This window comes from Hyperoodon ampullatus, assembly GCF_949752795.1.
Source record: "Hyperoodon ampullatus genome assembly, chromosome: 1".
Taxonomy (NCBI): Eukaryota; Metazoa; Chordata; class Mammalia; order Artiodactyla; family Ziphiidae; genus Hyperoodon; species Hyperoodon ampullatus.
This window is the reverse complement of record NC_136914.1, coordinates 194,712,970-194,732,560: the sequence shown is the minus strand read 5'-3', so window position 1 is coordinate 194,732,560 and position 19,591 is coordinate 194,712,970. Positions and strand designations below refer to the sequence as shown.

At 37.7% G+C, this 19,591-nt stretch overlaps 1 protein-coding gene across 1 annotated transcript in view; it reads right to left on the bottom strand.

Moving 5' to 3' along the window:
* BTAF1 (B-TFIID TATA-box binding protein associated factor 1) overlaps window positions 1-19,591 on the bottom strand; it is a gene marked incomplete at both ends in the record, with an annotated part of 94,571 nt that overhangs the window by 50,208 nt on the left and 24,772 nt on the right. Inside the window, 9 exons of the mRNA XM_079706036.1 lie at window positions 7,568-7,688; window positions 10,441-10,565; window positions 11,604-11,744; window positions 12,457-12,633; window positions 12,734-12,829; window positions 13,528-13,617; window positions 14,723-14,791; window positions 15,068-15,197; window positions 17,697-17,833. Coding sequence (XP_079562162.1) covers window positions 7,568-7,688; window positions 10,441-10,565; window positions 11,604-11,744; window positions 12,457-12,633; window positions 12,734-12,829; window positions 13,528-13,617; window positions 14,723-14,791; window positions 15,068-15,197; window positions 17,697-17,833 — 1,086 coding nt within the window. The remainder of the gene's footprint in view (window positions 1-7,567; window positions 7,689-10,440; window positions 10,566-11,603; window positions 11,745-12,456; window positions 12,634-12,733; window positions 12,830-13,527; window positions 13,618-14,722; window positions 14,792-15,067; window positions 15,198-17,696; window positions 17,834-19,591) is intronic.

Sequence of the window (19,591 nt, the reverse complement as noted above, 5' to 3'; positions counted from 1 at the left end):
GCTAACTAGTAAATTAGCTCTGAAGTTTTTTTCACTTTGGACTTAAGGTGACTTCATATTCAGAAATGGGAAAGTAACTCAAGAGACACATTCCATTTTGTCTTCTAAAACTAGAAGCTGAAAGTCAGCGAGAATTGGATCTAAATCTGAGCTGAGTCGCTTACTATGAGATGTGTAGCTGTGAGCTTGGGAAGGTTTCATTAATTTTTGATCATCAGTTCCCTCATCTGCAAAATAGGAATGGCAATAGCCACCCCATTTATAGTGCTTACTGAAATTCACAGCATAAAGTTAAGCTCTCAATAATAGCCTGGATTATTATTACTACAATTACATATCATTCTTACACCCTAGAATACAAATAAGATTTTGAAATTATTAGGAAAGATTTCCCAGAAGTATAAGTGTTAATTATTATTGTTATGTCTGTACTATTAATAATTTGTATTTGTACAGAATTAAGGCACTTTCATATACATTATCTTACTTGGTCAATATATAACTCTGAAAAAGGATCAATAGAGATTATCACCAGAGGGTCAAATAAACTTGATCAAGGTCATAGAGCTAACAAATGGTAGAGCTAAGGTTAGAACCCAGATTCTCTGTTTAGTTAAGGAATCTTTTCATTAAACCACTGAAGAGGAAACAACAGTGATAGAATGCAGCCCAGAAAAAAGTAAGGCAAGCTATATGAAGGTAGATTTTATTGTCACAACAGGCCTAACATCTGTAGTCCAAATTCCCTGGAGCCAAATATGTTTTAAAATTCAGAATTTTTTCAAATTTTAGAACAGTAATGAGGTTGTATATACCATATGTTATGTAATATCCTCAATAGAGTCTGAGGCAGCATCTGAATAAAATATATTAATATTTCTGCAGCAAAATTTGTGAATAGGCACATTAAGTAGGATAAAGACTTATTCAGAATGGTCAGGTTTTTCTGCCAAATAAGTAGTTTTATAAGTTGACCCAACTTACAAAAGTGCTGGATTTCAAAATTGCAGGTAAGAGACCATGGGCTTGCATTACAAGAGTCTGTACATAGCTATTAATCAATCTATAATAACTATCAGGTAATTCCATGGGAGGAACACAATAACAGATAAAAGCATCATACATGGTTTACTCTGCTATCTTCTCAGAAAGCAAATAATGTTGCCAAAATCACAAGATTAACAATAACCATTAAATAAATGCTTTTCACTGCATAATGACTTTATTTAAATAATGTTTTAGATAAAGAAAAATCATAGTGAGTTGTAGAAGTCAGAATAACTTTATGGCCCTAGAGATCTGACCTGCTCCCTGAAGGAGAGTTATAGCGAGGAAGAAACGGAGCGAATATTTAGGAGAGAAAATGTGGGTGTGGCTGGGGGCAGGTAGTGTTGGTGATGAGCCATGTACAAAGATACTCTCATCAAAAGAACGTAACATGGGGCTTCCCTGGTGGCGCAGTGGTTGAGAGTCCGCCTGCCGATGCAGGGGACACGGGTTCATGCCCCGGTCCGGGAGGATCCCGCATGCCGCGGAGCGGCTAGGCCCGTGAGCCATGGCCGCTGAGCCTGTGCGTCCGGAGCCTGTGCTCCGCAACGGGAGAGCCCACAACAGTGAGAGGCCTGCGTACAGCAAAACAAACAAACAAACAAAAGAACGTAACATGGTTACAACTGGGATACAGGGGTAGACGTGGACAATTTTCTTAACTCCAGATTACATATTAGGGAACAGCAGAGGAAAAGGCTGACAAGAGCCAAATAACAGAAGAACAAGAAAGACAGGAATTTAATTCTAATGTAGTAGGCAATGACAAATTACTAACAAGTTTGCAAGTAAATGAGGCTATGGTCCCCCAAATTATCCTGAGACTTAACTCAAATTCTCCCCTTTTAGAAATACTATGACTGTGTAGAAACTAAATATACAAAGACTGATTCCAAACCTTAAAGAACCAACTATTAGGGAAAGGACAATAATATTTTTTTATAAATATACAGAAGAAAGAAAATGGGTAAATTAGAAAATAGGTGATGTTCTAAGGGGGTTACAATTTATTCTTTACATTTTTGATGACAAAAACTTGAAACAAGTAAGAATTATAACAAATGCCAAGTATGGATAGTGGATAGATGAATGTTGTTTTATAATTCCCTCTTTTTTCTATTTAAATAATTTCCCAAAATTAAAAAAATGAAAAAGAGGTGGTGGTAGTAAGAAAAGTAATATGAAAGGGTTTGGCTTTATAGTATTATTTGGGGAAAAAAACAGAAAAAAAAATCAAACAAAATAGTAAAGGATATATGTGGGGGCCAAAAAGTGGAATGTACTGAGAGTGGGTGATATGCGCCATAACTACAGCCTCCAATGGTGAGGCTACTGGAGAGCAAGGCTCGGGGCAGTGATGAAGCACAAAATAATCTACATGCATCAATATTAAGTTTCACTGACAGCTATGCTTTCAGTAAAAAGACACTCTGAAGATACAGGATAGATAGTAACAATGGAAAATTTCATTAGTGACACCATTAAAATTTTTTTAAGAAGAGAAAAAGAAGAGGCATAGATAACAAACACAAAAGGACATAGGAAATACAATAAACATTAAAACCTAGAAAAATAAAGGATTGCACACATATCAGAATAACTGGACGGAAGATACGGAAGCAGGATAGATTTAAATGTCTAAAAGGAGGAGACTGGAAAAGCTCTTTTGTTCAATACAGTCTGTATAACTTGCCTAATTTGAAACTGACATATTATTCAGAAAAATGAGATGCTTATAGAAGTACGTATTAAAGATATTAGATGTTAAATAGGAAGAAGTAAGGGAAGATGACTTTTTTTAACCTTATAACCCAAATCCTCCTGATCTTTCAGCACTTAGTCTAGCCTTCAATGCTGCTTCCTGACACCTATCATATTCTGGTCTTCCATTATTTATTTGCAGAGGTTATTCAGCTTATTACATAAGAGTCTTATCACAATCATACCATAAATTTTTTCAAGGTAAGGACCATGTAGGATTTTTTTCTTATTGATAATTTCCCGTAACACCCTGCACTGAATTTTATATAAATTTATTTAACAAATATTGAGGGCCTATGCATAAGTCATGGCTGACGTACCACAAATCACATACAAACACAATAGAGTTCTAGTATAAGAAATGATAGTCATCATCATCAATCTTTTACATATGCTAAGGCCAAAGCATTCATTTACAAGCCAGTAAAGGCAAATTCAAATTTGGTCAAAGGACCTAAATAAATAAATAAAGCCCCGAATAAAAAGAAATCAACATCACAGAACATCGTAGAGAGGTTTTCACAATAACATAATTTTATTTTATTTTTATTTATTTATTTTTTTTTTTGCGGTACGCGGGCCTCTCACTGCTGTGGCCTCTCCCGTTGTGGAGCACAGGCTCCGGACGCGCAGGCTCAGTGGCCACGGCTCACGGGCCCAGCCGCTCCGCGGCATGTGGGATCTTCCCAGACCGGGGCATGAACCCGTGTCCCCTGCATCGGCAGGTGGACTCTCAACCACTGCGCCACCAGGGAAGCCCGACCACATAATTTTAATAGCCAATATCAACAATCATTGAGGACTTCCCTGGTGGTGCAGTGGTTGAGAACCCGCCTGCCAATGCGGGGGACACGGGTTCAAGCCCTGGTCCAGGAATATCCCACATGCTGCAGAGTAACTAAACCCGTGCACCACAACTACTGAGCCCACACGCCTAGAGCCTGTGCTGTGCAACAAGAGAAGCCACCGCAATGAGAAGCCCGCGCACTGCAACCAAGAGTAGCCCCCACTCCCCTCAACTAGAGAAAGCCTGCGTGCAGCAACAAAGACCCAACGCAGCCATAAATAAATAAATAAATTTATTAAACAAACAAACAAACCAATCATTGAGGGGCTAAAAAAATTTTGAAGGGGATTTGGAGCAATTTTGGGATCAAAAAATTTTGAAACATGGGAGGAGGAGCCAGATTTTAAGATGGACAAAAGAGGGCTTCCCTGGTGGCGCAGTGGTTGAGAGTCCGCCTGCCGATGCAGGGGACACGGGTTCGTGCCCCGGTCCGGGAAGATCCCACATGCCGCGGAGCGGCTGGGTCCGTGAGCCATGGCCGCTGAGCCTGTGCGTCCAGAGCCTGTGCTCCGCAACGGGAGAGGCCACAACAGTGAGAGGCCCGTGTACCGCAAAAAAAAAAAAAAAAAAAGATGGACAAAAGTGAGAAATCACAATTGACAGCTGAGAGGGGGGAAAAAAAAAAAAAACGAGGAAAAAGAAGCAGTGTGACTCATGTATCTCAATATTCCCACGGTCTACAGTAATAAGCAAGCACACTATTGACCAATAAATCATACTGGTGACTCATTCATCAAAAAATATTAACTTATGGGCTTCTCTGGTGGCGCAGTGGTTGAGAGTCCGCCTGCCAATGCAGGGGACACGGGTTCGTGCCCCGGTCCGGGAAGATCCCACATGCCACGGAGCGGCTGGGCCCGTGAGCCATGGCTGCTGAGCCTGCGCATCCGGAGCCTGTGCTCCGCAACGGGAGAGGCCACAACAGTGAGAAGCCCGTGTACCGCAAAAACAAAAAACAAAAAAGAAAACAAACTTATGTTTAATATACTTTAAGATGATAACCAGGTTTGTCAATGTTTTTTTTTTTTTTTTTTTTTTTGCGGTATGCGGGCCTCTCACTGCCGTGGCCTCTCCCGCCGCAGAGCACAGGCTCCGGACGCGCAGGCGCAGCAGCCATGGCTCACGGGCCCAGCCGCTCCACGGCATGTGGGATCCTCCCGGACCGGGGCACGAACCCGCGTCCCCCGCATCGGCAGGCGGACTCTCAACCACTGCTCCACCAGGGAAGCCCTGTCAATGATTTTAATGGGTAACTATTTTTGGTGGCAAAAAAGTATGTTTCAACTATTTAGAAAACTGATTTATATGAAATACCTGATTTCCTAATAATGTAAATAAAGCTGACATTACTAAAGAAATAAAGCCACAAAAGTTAAGTTTAAAAGAGACTGCAGGTGGCTTAATCACCTTATAAAGAACAGAAAGGCTTAAAAGAACAATGAGGAACCCGTATACAAAATATACAAAGAAATCTTAAAGTTCAACAATAAGAAAACAACCCAATTTAAAAATGGGGGAAAGATCTGAACACTTCATTAAAGAAGAAATATAGATGGTAAAAAGCATATGAAAAGATGTTTAACATCATATATCATTAGGGAACTGCAAATTAAAACTATAGTGAGATACCACTATACACTTATTAGAAAGGCTAAAATCCGCAACACTAACAACATCAAATGCTGGGAGATGATGTAGAGTAACACAAACTCTCATTCCTGCTGGGGGAAATGTAAAATGGTGCAGCCACTTTTGGAAGACACTTTCTTATAAAATTAAACATACTCTTACTATATGATCCAGCAATTGTGCTCCTTGGTATTTACCCAAGTGCACTGAAAACTATGCCCATACAAAAACCTGCACATGAATGTTTAAAACTTTGTTCATAATGGCCCAAACAGAAACAAAAATATCCTTCAATAGGTGAATATATGAACTGTGTTACATCCATACAATGGAACATTATTCAGTGATAAAAAGAAATGACCTATCAAGTCACAAAAAGACATGGAGGAACCTTAATTCTGTATTGCTAAATGAAAAAAAGCCTCTCTTAAAAGGCTACCTACTACGTGACTCCAACTATATGACATTCTGCAAAAGGCAAAACCATGAAGATAGTAAAAAGATCAGTGGTTGCTAAGGCTCTGAAGGGAGGAAAAGTAGAAATGCATAGGTGAGGCACAGGCATTTTTTAGGGCACTGAAACTGTTCTCTATGATACTCTAATGGTGGACACATACCACTGTACATTTATCAAAACCCATAGAATCTATAATACAAAGAGTGAATCCTGGGCTTCCCTGGTGGCGCAGTGGTTGAGAATCTGCCTGCTAATGCAGGGGACACGGGTTCGAGCCCTGGTCTGGGAGGATCCCACATGCCACAGAGCAACTGGGCCCGTGAGCCACAACTACTGAGCCTGCGCGTCTGGAGCCTGTGCTCCACAACAAGAGAGGCCGCGACAGTGAGAGGCCCGCGCACCGTGATGAAGAGTGGCCCCCGCTTGCCACAACTAGAGAAAGCCCTCGCACAGAAACGAAGACCCGGCACAGCCAAAAATAAATAAAATTAATTAAAAAAAAAAAAAAGTGAATCCTAATGTAAACTGTAGTCTTTGTTAATAATATATCAGTATTGGTTTATCAACTGTAACAAATGTACTACACTAATGCAAGATGTTAGCTAAAGGGGAAACTGTGTGCATATGGGTCGGGGCATATGGGAACTATGTACTTTTCGCTGTTTTTCTATAAACTTAAAACTGCTCCAAACAACAACAACAACAACATGAAGGGAAGAAATTTGATAACTTCAAGAGGTCTACTGAAAGTGAATTTAAGAATATTTACATCAAAAACATTTAGGCAAAACTCACAAAAGTAAAACAGAAATGAAGTGAAAATTCAGAACCCATGCCGGTTTTGTCATATGAACCCGTGCCTGATCAACTAAGGATTATAAAACAGACCTGACAGTTTTTCCTTAGAAGACTGTGGTTAGACAAAAAAGATAATGCAAAACGAAACTTTACATTGATTCATGGTAGTGTAACACAACATCATGCTGTAGATTAAAGTAGGTCTACATGGAATATTCCTAATTCACATATGAATGCATGGTTAGTGAACACAAAAGAGACATTTATCCCTACTATACTGTCTAAAAATTAATCACTGCTTTTTGAAGACCACCGGCTCAAACTGCAGTATCTATAAATAACAGCATGATAGAAGAATAGATTCCTTATGGTGGTTCCCTAAATTCTAGTATTTTGTTTGACCTTTAGGACTATTTTTAAAATAGGAATGTGAAGCCTTTTACAGACAGGGCAAGGACTCCTCAGCTCATTAACAGATTCCATTCACACAGTGATATTACCTGAAGGTTCTCTGTAGGCATTTCATTGTGTTATTCCTGAAGTATACTATCCTTCAAAATATCATGCTCTTAAGATTGAGTAATCCTTAAGAGGAGGTTAAGTGCCTAGCAATTTTATTATCAGTCTTTAGAGTCATACTGCAGAGCTTCAAATGTAGCCTTCTAACCTGGGATGAGCTTTGCCAATCATCCAACTGTCAACCACACAGAGCAAGCAAAGAATGAATAACAAGTCTCTGACAGGAAGGGAATATTCAATCAATCTTTCATTCGACAAATACTCACTGAGGGTCACCCATGTGTTAAGCAATATTCCAAGTGCTGGGAAGACAACCTACAACAAAATATTAAAATATTTCTGCCCTTATGGTGATTACATTCTTATGTGTCTACATAGCCACCATACAATTTTACTAAGCCTAGCATTCTCCTGATCTTTATGTGAAGCAAGGGTAACCTGGTGATCATATTTATTTTACAAAATTAATTTATATAAATTTCAAGATTACTATGGTTATTAGTTCTTACCTGGTTTTGAGTTGATAATAAAGTGAACAGAGTTTCCAATGCTGCTCTTCGAACTGATGATATAGTGTGATGCAAAAAAGGCCAGACTCGTGGAACTAAAACTGTGAGTGACTGTTGAATACTAATAAAGAAGACACAAATTAATCTTACTCATTCTCAGTTGAAGCTCTATTGATACATTATCTAAGTATCAATTCCTTGTGGACCTAGCATCTTTTTTGATGAATAAATTCTAAAAAGACAATACAATTTTCATATGAACATTTGCTTAACACCCTCATTGAAAACCGTTATTATAGTACCAGTACAGACAGAGCAAATGCAGTCATAAAGAAGAGTAGAAATATTAACATTAGGTTGTTCTATGGCACTAATGCCATGAATTAACCTTTATCAAATTAGAACTTTCCAATATAACTTCACTTATTCTCAGTCTGTTCTTACTCAGGAAAATGGGGGCATGTATCTTAGCTGGTAGTCAGCCTACACAAAATCAGGATTGCTAATCCTTACTACTTTCCCATGGCTAACCCCAATGGGTAATTAATAGGTGCACATAACTTACAACCCCCTTTGGGGCCATCTCTATCACATATCAAAAGAAACAAGAGATGGTATGGTAGTAGATTTGAAATGTTATCCTGATCTAGCATTACTAAGTTAGGAAAATTCAAATTATCTTCCTTCTCACAGATTAGATTTTATTTTATTATTTTTATTTTTATTTATTTATTTATTTTTTTGCTGTACGCGGGCCTCTCACTGTTGTGGCCTCTCCCATTGCGGAGCACAGGCTCTGGACGCGCAGGCTCAGCGGCCATGGCTCACGGGCCTAGCCGCTCTGCAGCATGTGGGATCCTTCCGGACCGGGGCATGAACCCGCGTCCCCTGCATCGGCAGGCAGACTCCCAACCACTGCGCCACCAGGGAAGCCTCTCACAGATTAGATTTTAAATGGGAAAGCAAGCAAAGCCACGTGTAGGCTAACAACTTGGACTAAGATTCCTGTCACATCCGTGAGTCATTTATAAAAGTTACCTCAAATTAGGAAATTATTTATAACTAGCACTTGAAATATATACCTCTGTAAAAAAAGAAATGAGGAAAAAAGAATATGTCATTGTAACTATTTATCTGTTCTTTTGGTTCCTCTCAGGAGGTCCATCTTTTAATGCTATTTTCATTACTTACAGGTTTGTATGAACATCACTTCTTACATTTATTTACACATTTAGTAAATTTACTTATAAAATTATAACTTAAAACACATGCACACACGGACATAAGACAGAGTCAAATATGTATTATAAAAGCATTATAACAGGTCTTGTTAATAGTGTAACTGTTCATGCTCCAAATACACGCTGCATTTCTTCTTACATAAGCTGGAAAGTATCTGCCAAATATCACAACATATGAAGCAAATTTTCTAAGGCAATTTTGAAAAAAAAATCAAAAACTACATTATTTCACATTGAATTAACAGAATTTTCACTACATTCTTTCTTTTTTTTTTTTTTTTTTTTACATTATCTAGATTTCCAGACACTGTCTACTTGATTATTTTTTTTAGAAGTCCAAAGTCTTTATTTAGGGCAGGTGTCAACAAACTAAGGCTCACAGTTCCAATCCACTCTACTTGGTTTTTTTAAATAAAGTTTTATTGGATCGCAGGCATGTTCATTCCTATATGTATTATCTATGACTGCTTTTGTGCTACAATGGCAGAGTTGAGTAGTTTTGACAGAGATCATATGGCCCACAAAGCCAAAACATCACTATCTGGGCAGAAAAAGTTTGCCAACCCCTGATATAGAGTAATTAAGAACTCCTGCATTTTGCAGCTTGAGAAGGGCTTTCATATAGATTAACTGATTTAATCCCTATACCAATGAAAGCATCTGAAAATTAGGAAACGCCATATATGCACTACCACTTCAATTTTTTTCTTCATTTTATAGGCACTTATTTTGCTACTCCAATTTGTGAGCTGTCCTACTAGCCTAAATTTAACATTGAAGGACTACCAGCAGGTCAGTATTATTTGAAACATTTTTCACACATTGATGATTTTCATTGTAAACAGACTCACTCACAGAACCAGAAATCATTTATAATCATAATCACATAAACATTCACTGAACACTCTCACTAGGCTAAGAAGAATAATTAACTTTCTCATCTGTGATTTTTTTGTTGTTGTTGTTGCATACGATTTTCTTCTTCTCTATCTCCAAGGATACTATTAATAGAAAATAATATTCAGGAGCCAGTCTAAAAGGTAGGGAATACATTAATTAGCTGAGCTTCATTTCAAGTATCAGGATAGGAAAATAAACAACACTTTAAATTTTTGGTTTATGTTTTGGCTTCACCCAGACTCTGCCTTTGGACATTATATTACATTATTATGTATGCCCTTCCTGATGACTGATTATTGAAATCAAGAACAAGAGTTGAAGTGAACATCACAAAGAAAAAGTTTACAGAGTAGCAGATTTTGGAAAAAGTAAAACTGATGTTCAACGATAATTCTATTAACTAAATGTCACAAAGGCTAAAATTCCATAGTCTGGGGCTAGAGGTGAAAATAATATGTAAATAATTGTATTTCTAAAGTTAACTATTACAGGATGAACAAATCGAAGAATTATATAAATGAACTAACCCAAGAATATGACCTAAGTTCCTGCCCCAAAAGAGCTGGTGGCTAGACAGTCAAGAAGAAAAGTCCTCCTGGAAATAACTGTCTTTGGCATCCCCAACTTACAGTACTGTTCTAAAAGGTGCTAGACTATTGTGTTTTTAGGCTTTATTATCTGGAAATGTATGTACACACTTTTTACTTTATTCCACTGAATAGAAATAATTACCTGCATTGTTGAACCTGAGGATAAGTTAACAAGGATGAAAGAAGAGTCATAATACTATTTGTTGAAGCTGTTAGATCATCTAGTTCCAGAAGAGCATCCCATAATGTATTTATAATGAAGGGTACCTGTAAGATTAGTTATCAAGAAAACAGTTATTAATTTTGCAAGAAATGTTCCCGAGCCATGCCAAACTGTATCTCAGGAGTCACTACTGATTCAACAACATATACAATCCCAATGACCTTGGATAATGCCAGTTTTGAGCAAAGTTAAGAAGCCTTTAACAATTCTCTACCCCCTTTTTTTTTTTTTTGCAGTACGCGGGCCTCTCACTGTTGTGGCCTCTCCCGTTGCGGAGCACAGGCTCCGGACGCGCAGGCTCAGCAGCTATGGCCCACGGGCTTAGCTGCTCCGCGGCATGTGGGATCTTCCTGGACCGGGGCACGAACCCGTGTCCCCTGCATCGGCAGGCGGACTCTCAGCCACTGCGCCACCAGGGAAGCCCTCTACCCCTCTTTTTAATGCCACTCAACTCTACTTTGGCACTGCCCTTTCTAATGAGGCTCATAATGGGATGGAGAATTCAGGAAATAAGATATCCAATACTCGATTTTATGTAAAAAACTAAACTTTGAAACCAATACAGTGTAGACACACATGTCAGGACTCTCTGAGTAAAGTAATTTTAATATATTTAATACATTCCTAATCATCATGAAAGGACAAATTTAGTTTCTGAGCTTTCAAAGTACTGCTTGCCACACTCCCAAATACATGTGTTCCAGTTTTGATAATACAAAGGGAAGTCAGATAAATCTTAAAAGAGGCATTTCAAAGATGAAACCAGATTAAAAAACCAAAAGCCAAAACCAAAATCAAAACAAACAAGAATCTCATATGCCTAAAAACCGGGAATGAAATGAAGAAGGGATGGTTACTTCCTTCTCAAGGAAGTTCCCTACATATTCTGTACATGAAAGGGAAAGATAAATAGACACAGTTCACTCTTCCCAAGGATAATATATAATCGAGATTCCACGCATCAGAGGGTTATTTGTCATAAGAAAAATGGAGAATGGCGAAAAAAGTCTCAGTGTTTTGCCTAACATGCTACACCTCAAATGTAAACAGGCTCTACATGAAGAAAATGCAAAAATATTTACTTTTTGTGTCTGAAGATACACAAGGCTTTCTACCACAGGTACTAATGATGCTGCAGCAACAGCTCTCACATCATCATCAAGATCCTGGAGTCCTTCAATTATTCTAGTTAAAACTTTAGGCAATAAAGTATTAATTACATCCTGTAAAAGAGTACATCAAAATAGATTAATTTTCTATAGTACAATTATTGTGCTTAAACATCTATTATTAAATTTACATATGGAAGCACAAATTCCAATATTTATTTATTTAAAAAGAATCATGTAAATGGAAATGAAAAATAACATCAACAGATGCCTATGTAACTAATCTCATTTCAAAAAGAACACAACAGTATCAAGTATTTCATTATTCATTGTGACTTGAAACATCAGAACATGTTTTCAAGACAGGATAATGAATTCCCAGTGTGACTACACACACATACACACCCCTGTGCTAGAACCTTAACTTCTATTTCTCATTCAACACCACTGACAACCAAAGGGAATACGAGAGAAGAGGGAAAAGAAAGCCATCTCTTCCTGCTTCTCATTACTCCAAACTACCCTCTTTTCAATTGCCCCAATAAAGGCGGCTCCCATAGGCTACTCCTGTGATCATACACTAGGAATCTCGCAGAGAACTGGTCTTGCTATGAAACAGAAACAGGTTTCCAAGCCTATCTTTTAATTTGTACTTGAATTCTTATTAGCATCGCCCATCTCTATGATACTACCTTAACAAGGCAAATCTTGAAGGACTGGCTTACCTGTAACACTAAGAATCCAGGGCCAATTCGTTTAATTAATGAAAATAAACTAAGAGGGGGAAAAACTCTCCCATACATGCTTCAAAAACTGAAGTGTTTACCTGACGAACTGCCAAAGCATATTTTATTCCTAGCAGACCACCATGTCTAACTTCCCATTGTTCTTGTGTAAGTAATTTAAGCAGCACGTCCACAGTCTTATGAACTCCTGTTTCATTCATGTGTTTTAACACCACACCTAATGTCTGAGCACAAGTTTCACGAACTGGTGCCACAACCTACAAATGAGAAAGTAAGATAACTCACATTTGCAAAAAAAACTTATTTTGTAAGAATCTGAAATTTGATTGGGTAAAGCCTCCCTTAGGCGATACTTACTTCATCAGAAACAAAGTCTCCAAATCTGTCTAATGCAAACACACAAAGGAGTCTAATAACCAAGTCTTCCAACCACTCTTGATGCTGTTGAATCATCTGTTAAAATGATCACTTTTTAATAACATATTAAAACATATTAAGGGAAACATATTAGGTCCAAAAACTAAAACTAAACTATTATAGTATAGTAAACTGAAACAAAATACTGGGACAGATTATTTTAGCTGTAGGAACAGTAACCAAAATATGGAATAGTTCCAATTACTATCTTTAATATTAACCACATCCTCTTCGATGATTATTAGATATACTGTACCAAAACCTTTAAAATTCATGAATTCTATTATTTTACTTGCACTCCAAGAGAAATTAAGAAACCACTTAAGCCTGCTCTGATATTAATTATATCTATCATGTATTTATTATCTAGCCTATTACCAGGGTCTCCATTTTAACACCAATCCTATTGCTTACTGACCTTTAAACTATCCTTTCATTCATCTTACTCTACATTCTAATCCCTTATATCCTGCTCAAATACTAGTGCTTCTACATATTTTTCCACTCAATATTTCCAGACGTATCTTTCCCTTGAACTCATTCTTCCTGTCTATAAATAATATAAATAAACCTCTTCCTAACCTTTTTATCTTTTTCTTCATGTTCACCTTTCCATGTTTCTTATTATTTACCTCTCATTTCTACTTCATGGCTCTGTTACTTCCCTGTCTTGGAAAAAGAGGCCACCTACTGAAACTTGGTGATAATTATTGATTCTCTACACTTACACTTACCTCTTCTAAAGTGCTGTCTCCCATTTTACCACCACTTTTCCCATGAGCTTTAAGGATTTCCCTAAGTCCAGTGCCTGCACCATGTCGAACCTAAAAAGAACCAAGAAGCAAATATCAGAGGTTAAATGCTTAAGAAACAGTGTTTACCTTTGCTTCAATATGAAAAAGGGATATTAGATTTTTAAGAAATTGGAACAAACTAAGCAGTACTTCACAAGAATGTGTTTTTCTTCTATTGTCCAAGAAGAATTACGTATATTTATTTCACAATTTTGATTACGTGGAATTTTTTTTTTAAATCAAGGCAAGAAAACAGCTATTCTAAATTCCTTCTGAGATATTAATCCACCTGGCTGTCACTCCTCTAACGTCTACTTGCATTCAGCATCATCCACAGGAAAGGAGAGAAAAGCATCATATAATGTTCTTTATAGCCCAAACATCAATATTTTAGAAATAAATACATCAATACTAAGTTCCAAAGCTACCAGTGTTAAGCATCAAAGGAAGACAATTCAAATAAAATGTCTCATGACTAATACTTTACTGTAGCCCTGTAGCCTTCTGTAGTGTCATCTGGAAGGGAGGAAACATGCCACTGACACTGCACCCACTTATTCAAGACCCCATTTGAGTTAAGATTTGAATAGCTTTAAATAGAAGTACATCAGGGAGCAGAAAGAGTGCTAAAGGGTATTCCAAAACAGTGTTTTAAAATTACTCAGAGGCCACATGAAGTGAGACAGAATCGTTTTGAGACTACCAACCCTCAATTTCAACCAGAGGAACTTCACGTTCATCTCTTTTACATGAGACCTGTTCAAGATTTTCTTTGAAGAAATATTTCTGAGGCTAAGCTACTGCTTGGAAACTACTGGTCTTAATCAAAATTGTCCACTTCCAGATGAAATTTTTACTGTCTGGAAGATATGCAACTCTTTATATCATAGCTAAAAGAATGAAAAGAAATGAACAATTCACTAAAGAAATATGTCAAAAGGGGTATGAAAGGTGAAAATCAGTCTATTAAAGCTTTCTATTTAAGAGGTGAGTGATATGAAGAGCCCTGACCAGTGGTTCTGAGAAGGATACAGGGCAAGAACAGGAACTCTGACAAAACAGATTGTGCTTGACATGGTTCCTATCATTAGCGAAGAAAATAGAGCTGAGAGAAACTGTAATGAAGAAATCCTACCTCCCAGGAGGGATTAAAAAGGTCATTGCAAAGTTCTTCGCAAAAGCTTTCCAAAGGCCATTCATTTGTCTGAATAAGAAAAACAGAATTACTACTAATTTAAAAGATCTATCTTATGCTAATAATTTAAGTAATAAGGTGTATTTATTTGTAGGACTAATAATAATAGTCAGGCTTTTAAATTTTTAAATAATTAACAGTTTTTACTAATGAAGTAAAGATACTTAGATTTTTAATAATAAAAGTTCTCTCAAGTGCCAGATTATTATATACCATCTAGTAACACATTAGTATGAAAAAATTATAAATAATTTCAAAGGACACTTTAGGGCATTTCAATAGTACCTCTTCAATTAAGGGAGAACTGTCTGGAATATTATCAATCAGGACTTTGGAATCATTTGCAGACTGATTAATAACAACATTGGCTATTTTTCGTCTCTTTTCTTCTGGTTCCCCATCAGTGCTATCATTGCTATAAAAAAAAAAGTCACCATTTAAAAAAAGTGAATAAAGGATAATGTTAACCACAATGAATGTAAAAGAATCCATCATTTGAACAAATGTTTTGTCATTTTCTGCTTATATGGTTTACTTACAATTTCATGTATCAAATAACTAAGATTAACTGCTTAAAAATGTTTGAGCAAACTTTATCCTAGTACTCTTACTGATAAATGTAAAAAGGTCAAAGACGTCTTGCTTTCAGACTGGATCTCAAATTTAACAATGTCTTCTTTTTTCCCCTTCTCTCTACAACCAGCTCCTCTCCTTTTTATTTTAAACTCTTTTGGCCTAACAACCTAAATCTGGCCCAGCATAACTTTTTTTTTTTAGGCTTTTGTACCCTGGAAAAAACTAATATACTGAGCAACACACTATAATCTTACTAGTTCTTGAGAAATATAGAGATAAGACTATTAGAAGATGAAAAATGTGTGTAGAAAATTTGAGGAAAATTTTATGACTAAAAGAACAAAAACAGAGGCTTGACTAATAATAAAATATTACAAAGGAGAAGACAAGTAACTGCTTTATTGAATTATTAACAGAAAGAAAGAATTAGCATTGTTAAGGTATATACAGCATTATTTTCTATAGATAGCCACCCAGGCCCACCTTCCACCTTAATAGCGTAATCTTGGTCAACCATTTTTTCCGTAAGGTGATGAAAGAAATCGGAGACTATTATTATTCTAATTCTTTCTAATTCAATCGAGTCACACTGTTTGGTCATTTTACTGTCTTTGAACTTGTTAAGCATGTTTCTACTTCCAGGCTTTTGTCCTTGCTATTCCCTCTATTTGGAATGTCTTTTTAAGATGTTCACAGGGCTGGCTAGCATCCTCACTTCTTTCATATCTTTACTGAAAAGTAACCTCTGTGAATCTCTCCCTGACCATCCTATCTAAAATTTAAAACTCCCTCCCCACAAAACATTTCACTTGTTCATTCCTTGCTTTACCTCTTTTTTCCTTCTTAACCCTTACCATTAATATAATTATTTATCTTATTCCTCATCTATCTTTCTCTCTAGAATGTAAGCTCCACGAAGACAGGAGTTCTTACCTATTTTATTCACTACTGTATCATGAGAGCGTAGAACAGTATCTGGCACATAAAAAGTATTTAATAAATATCTGTGTAATGAATGAGTCATGGGCTCTGAAAAATAAGGTCTATTATTTCCAATATTCAGATATTTGGGTAAAAGTCTTAAATGAATAGAAGTCAGTAAAAACACTTAGTAGGTTACTACACGATCCTAATGAGCTGTTAACTTAAAAAAAAAAACCTGTAGTTAACAAGATCAATAAAGATTTTATACTTAAAAAAACATCTCCAAGTAAAAATTTATGCCAAGTAGATGTTTATTGTTTACCCCACCATATGCTTAGCTTTTAAATAAATGCTGTAAACACTTAACTTTTTAGCTTTATATGAATGGAAAGAACAGAAAGTTCTGTTATCTGCAACAAAACCTTATTTTCATAGGCTCTCGTGTGTTTATGAACGCACCATGTCCTCAAACATTTCTTGGACACCACTAAAGATTCTGATTTAAGAGTTAAGTGGGGGCCAAGAATCTACATTTTAACAAGCTTCTCAAAATGTTTATGAAGGGGGTTGTTTTGAACCACTCCTTGAGAAATGCTACTCCAAGCCACACAGGTATCATTTTTATGAACTCATTAAGAAAGTGAAGACAGTGATTTTACCCCCAGAGTCCTTTCCTACAACAGAATTAGGTAAACAAGCCTGGATTACTACCCACTATTTGGCGTAGCTCCCAGCCAGGGAACAGGTGATATAATACCCAGTTTATAAATGTAGTATTCTTTTTTTTTTTTTTTTTTTTTTTTGCCTTACGCGGGCCTCTCACTGTTGTGGCCTCTCCCGTTGCGGAGCACAGGCTCCGGACGCGCAGGCCCAGCGGCCATGGCTCACGGGCCCAGCCGCTCCGCGGCATGTGGGATCTTCCCGGACCGGAGCACGAACCCGTGTCCCCTGCATCGGCAGGCGGACTCTCAACCACTGCGCCACCAGGGAAGCCCCTAAATGTAGTATTCTTAACTCGTAGTCCTCAGGCCATCTCTCTGACTTCATTCTCTACTACTCTTACTTCTGTCTACTCATCCCAGTCATACAGCCTTTCTTCCTGTTTCTTGAATATTCCATGATTAAGGCATTTACACTTGTTCCTGCTACCTGAAATGCACTCCCCTTGGAAGATCTTCAATCCTCATTCAGGGCTCATAATTATTAAGAAAAAAAAATGTGCATATGTGGATTTTTCTGGAAAAGTTGTCCTACTCCCTAATAACAGTAAATACTCTCCGACAATTGAGAAAGACAATCCAAATGGTACTCCACAGCCAAAGACAATGTCATCAAAATGTTTTTAGAAATCAAGCAGACCCAGATTTAAGCTAACCAACATTACTGTTTTAAATAAGCAGAAAAAGATTATTACCTCTTCTCATTAGTTTCCACTGCATCCCTGGATCTCTGTTTTGCAAATAACTTGGCCATTCTTTTAGCTTTGTTCTTTTGTCTATTGCTCATTCCTGTTCGAAACTCTGAGTCAATCAATTCAGCTGCCTGGAGAGTCTAAAAGAATAAAAGAATGCTGAATTTGAACTTCTGAAGTTAGAATATATACCCATAGTCTCAGCCTCAGAAGAGGACTAAAGTCTGTAAATTTCACTATATACAAATTGATTACATTCTTCGACAGCTTCATGCTATTCTGTTGTATGACTGTACCATAATTTCACTCTCTTCTTCCTTCTCCCCTATTCTTTCAATTGCCAGGAAATGCTCATTTGTCACAGATAAGGCAAAAATGTATGATCCTGACCCCAGTGAGGGCTTTGAAGAGGTGAGACTTCAAAATAACCATACTAGGACTTCCCTGGTGGCATAGTGGTTAAGAATCCACCTACCAATGCAGGGGACATCGGTTTGATCCCTGGTCCGGGAAGATCCCACATGCCCGCGGGGCAACTAAGCATGTGAGACACAACTACTGAAGCCCACGTGCATAGAGCCCATGCTCTGCAACAAGAGAAGCACTGCAATGAGAAGCCCACGCACCGCAAAGAAGAGTAGCCCCCGCTCGCCACAGCTAGAGAAAGCCTGCACACAGCAACGAAGACCCAACACAGGCAAAAAAAAAAAAAAACCATACTACCATCCAAAAGTTATAATAAAGAATGTCAAGTTTTAAACAATGATAATCATCTTCTACTGAAAAAAATAAAAATAACTATAGCCATATAGTTTTAGTAACTGGGCCAGCGTCCTATAGTTAACTTAGCCTATGTTTTTTCCCTCTTAATCACTCACTGCATACTGTTTTTGATCTCTTTTGCATTCATGGGAGACATTATTAAGGATGTGAACAAAAATGCTTTGAGCGCAAGCCTAAAAATCCTTTCTGCCCTTAACTGATTAAGATTCAATTGAAATTTATACTTCTACAATCAATTAGGCTCACTGGTGTGGGTGCCCTGCTACAGACTTGGTCCAGGGACCACTGGCATATACACAAGGCAATGTAGCAGTGATGACCCTATGGCAACAACTAACCACAGCAACTCTTCCCAAAGGTCCGCAACATCTAAAGCAACCAAACTTGGATCCTGCAAATCTCAACTTTGCTGCTGCCATCCCATATCCAACTATTCTGACTATAGCCCATTTTCTCTAATACACCTACCCATTCATTTCCCTACACCATGTCAAAATACCACACTGTGATCACATTACTACATTTTTGTTTTCCTTTATTTTATTCTATTGTCTTCCTTCTTTATTTTTTAAAATTTTACTTATTTATTTCATTTATTTCTGGCTGCGTTGGGTCTTTGTTGCTGCGCACAGGCTTCCTCTAGCTGTGGTGAGTGGGGGCTACTCTTCGTTGCAGTGCGCAGGCTTCTCATTGCAGTGGCTTCTCTTGTTGCAGAGCACGGGCTCTAGGTGCGTGGGCTTCTGTGGCACATGGGCTCAGTAGGTGTGACTGACGGGCTCTAGAGCGCAGGCTCAGTAGTTGTGGCGCACGGGCTTAGCTGCTCTGCGGTTTGTGGGATCATCCCGGACCAGGGCTCAAACCCGTGTCCCCTGCATTGGCAGGCGGATTCCTAACCACTGCACCACCAGAGAAGTCTTGTCTTCTTTATTATTTATTTACATCTTATGCGTCCCTTTGTACTTCATTTCTTTCTATTCCTTCCTGGTTGTTACTATATTTTCTGCCTCTGTACTCTTCTTTTTCCCTCCAGAATCTGCCTTTTCTTCCCCCTTGCCGGCAAAAGTTCCATCATCATCACATACCCCTCAATGCCAAAAAATTTAGTTTACAAATTC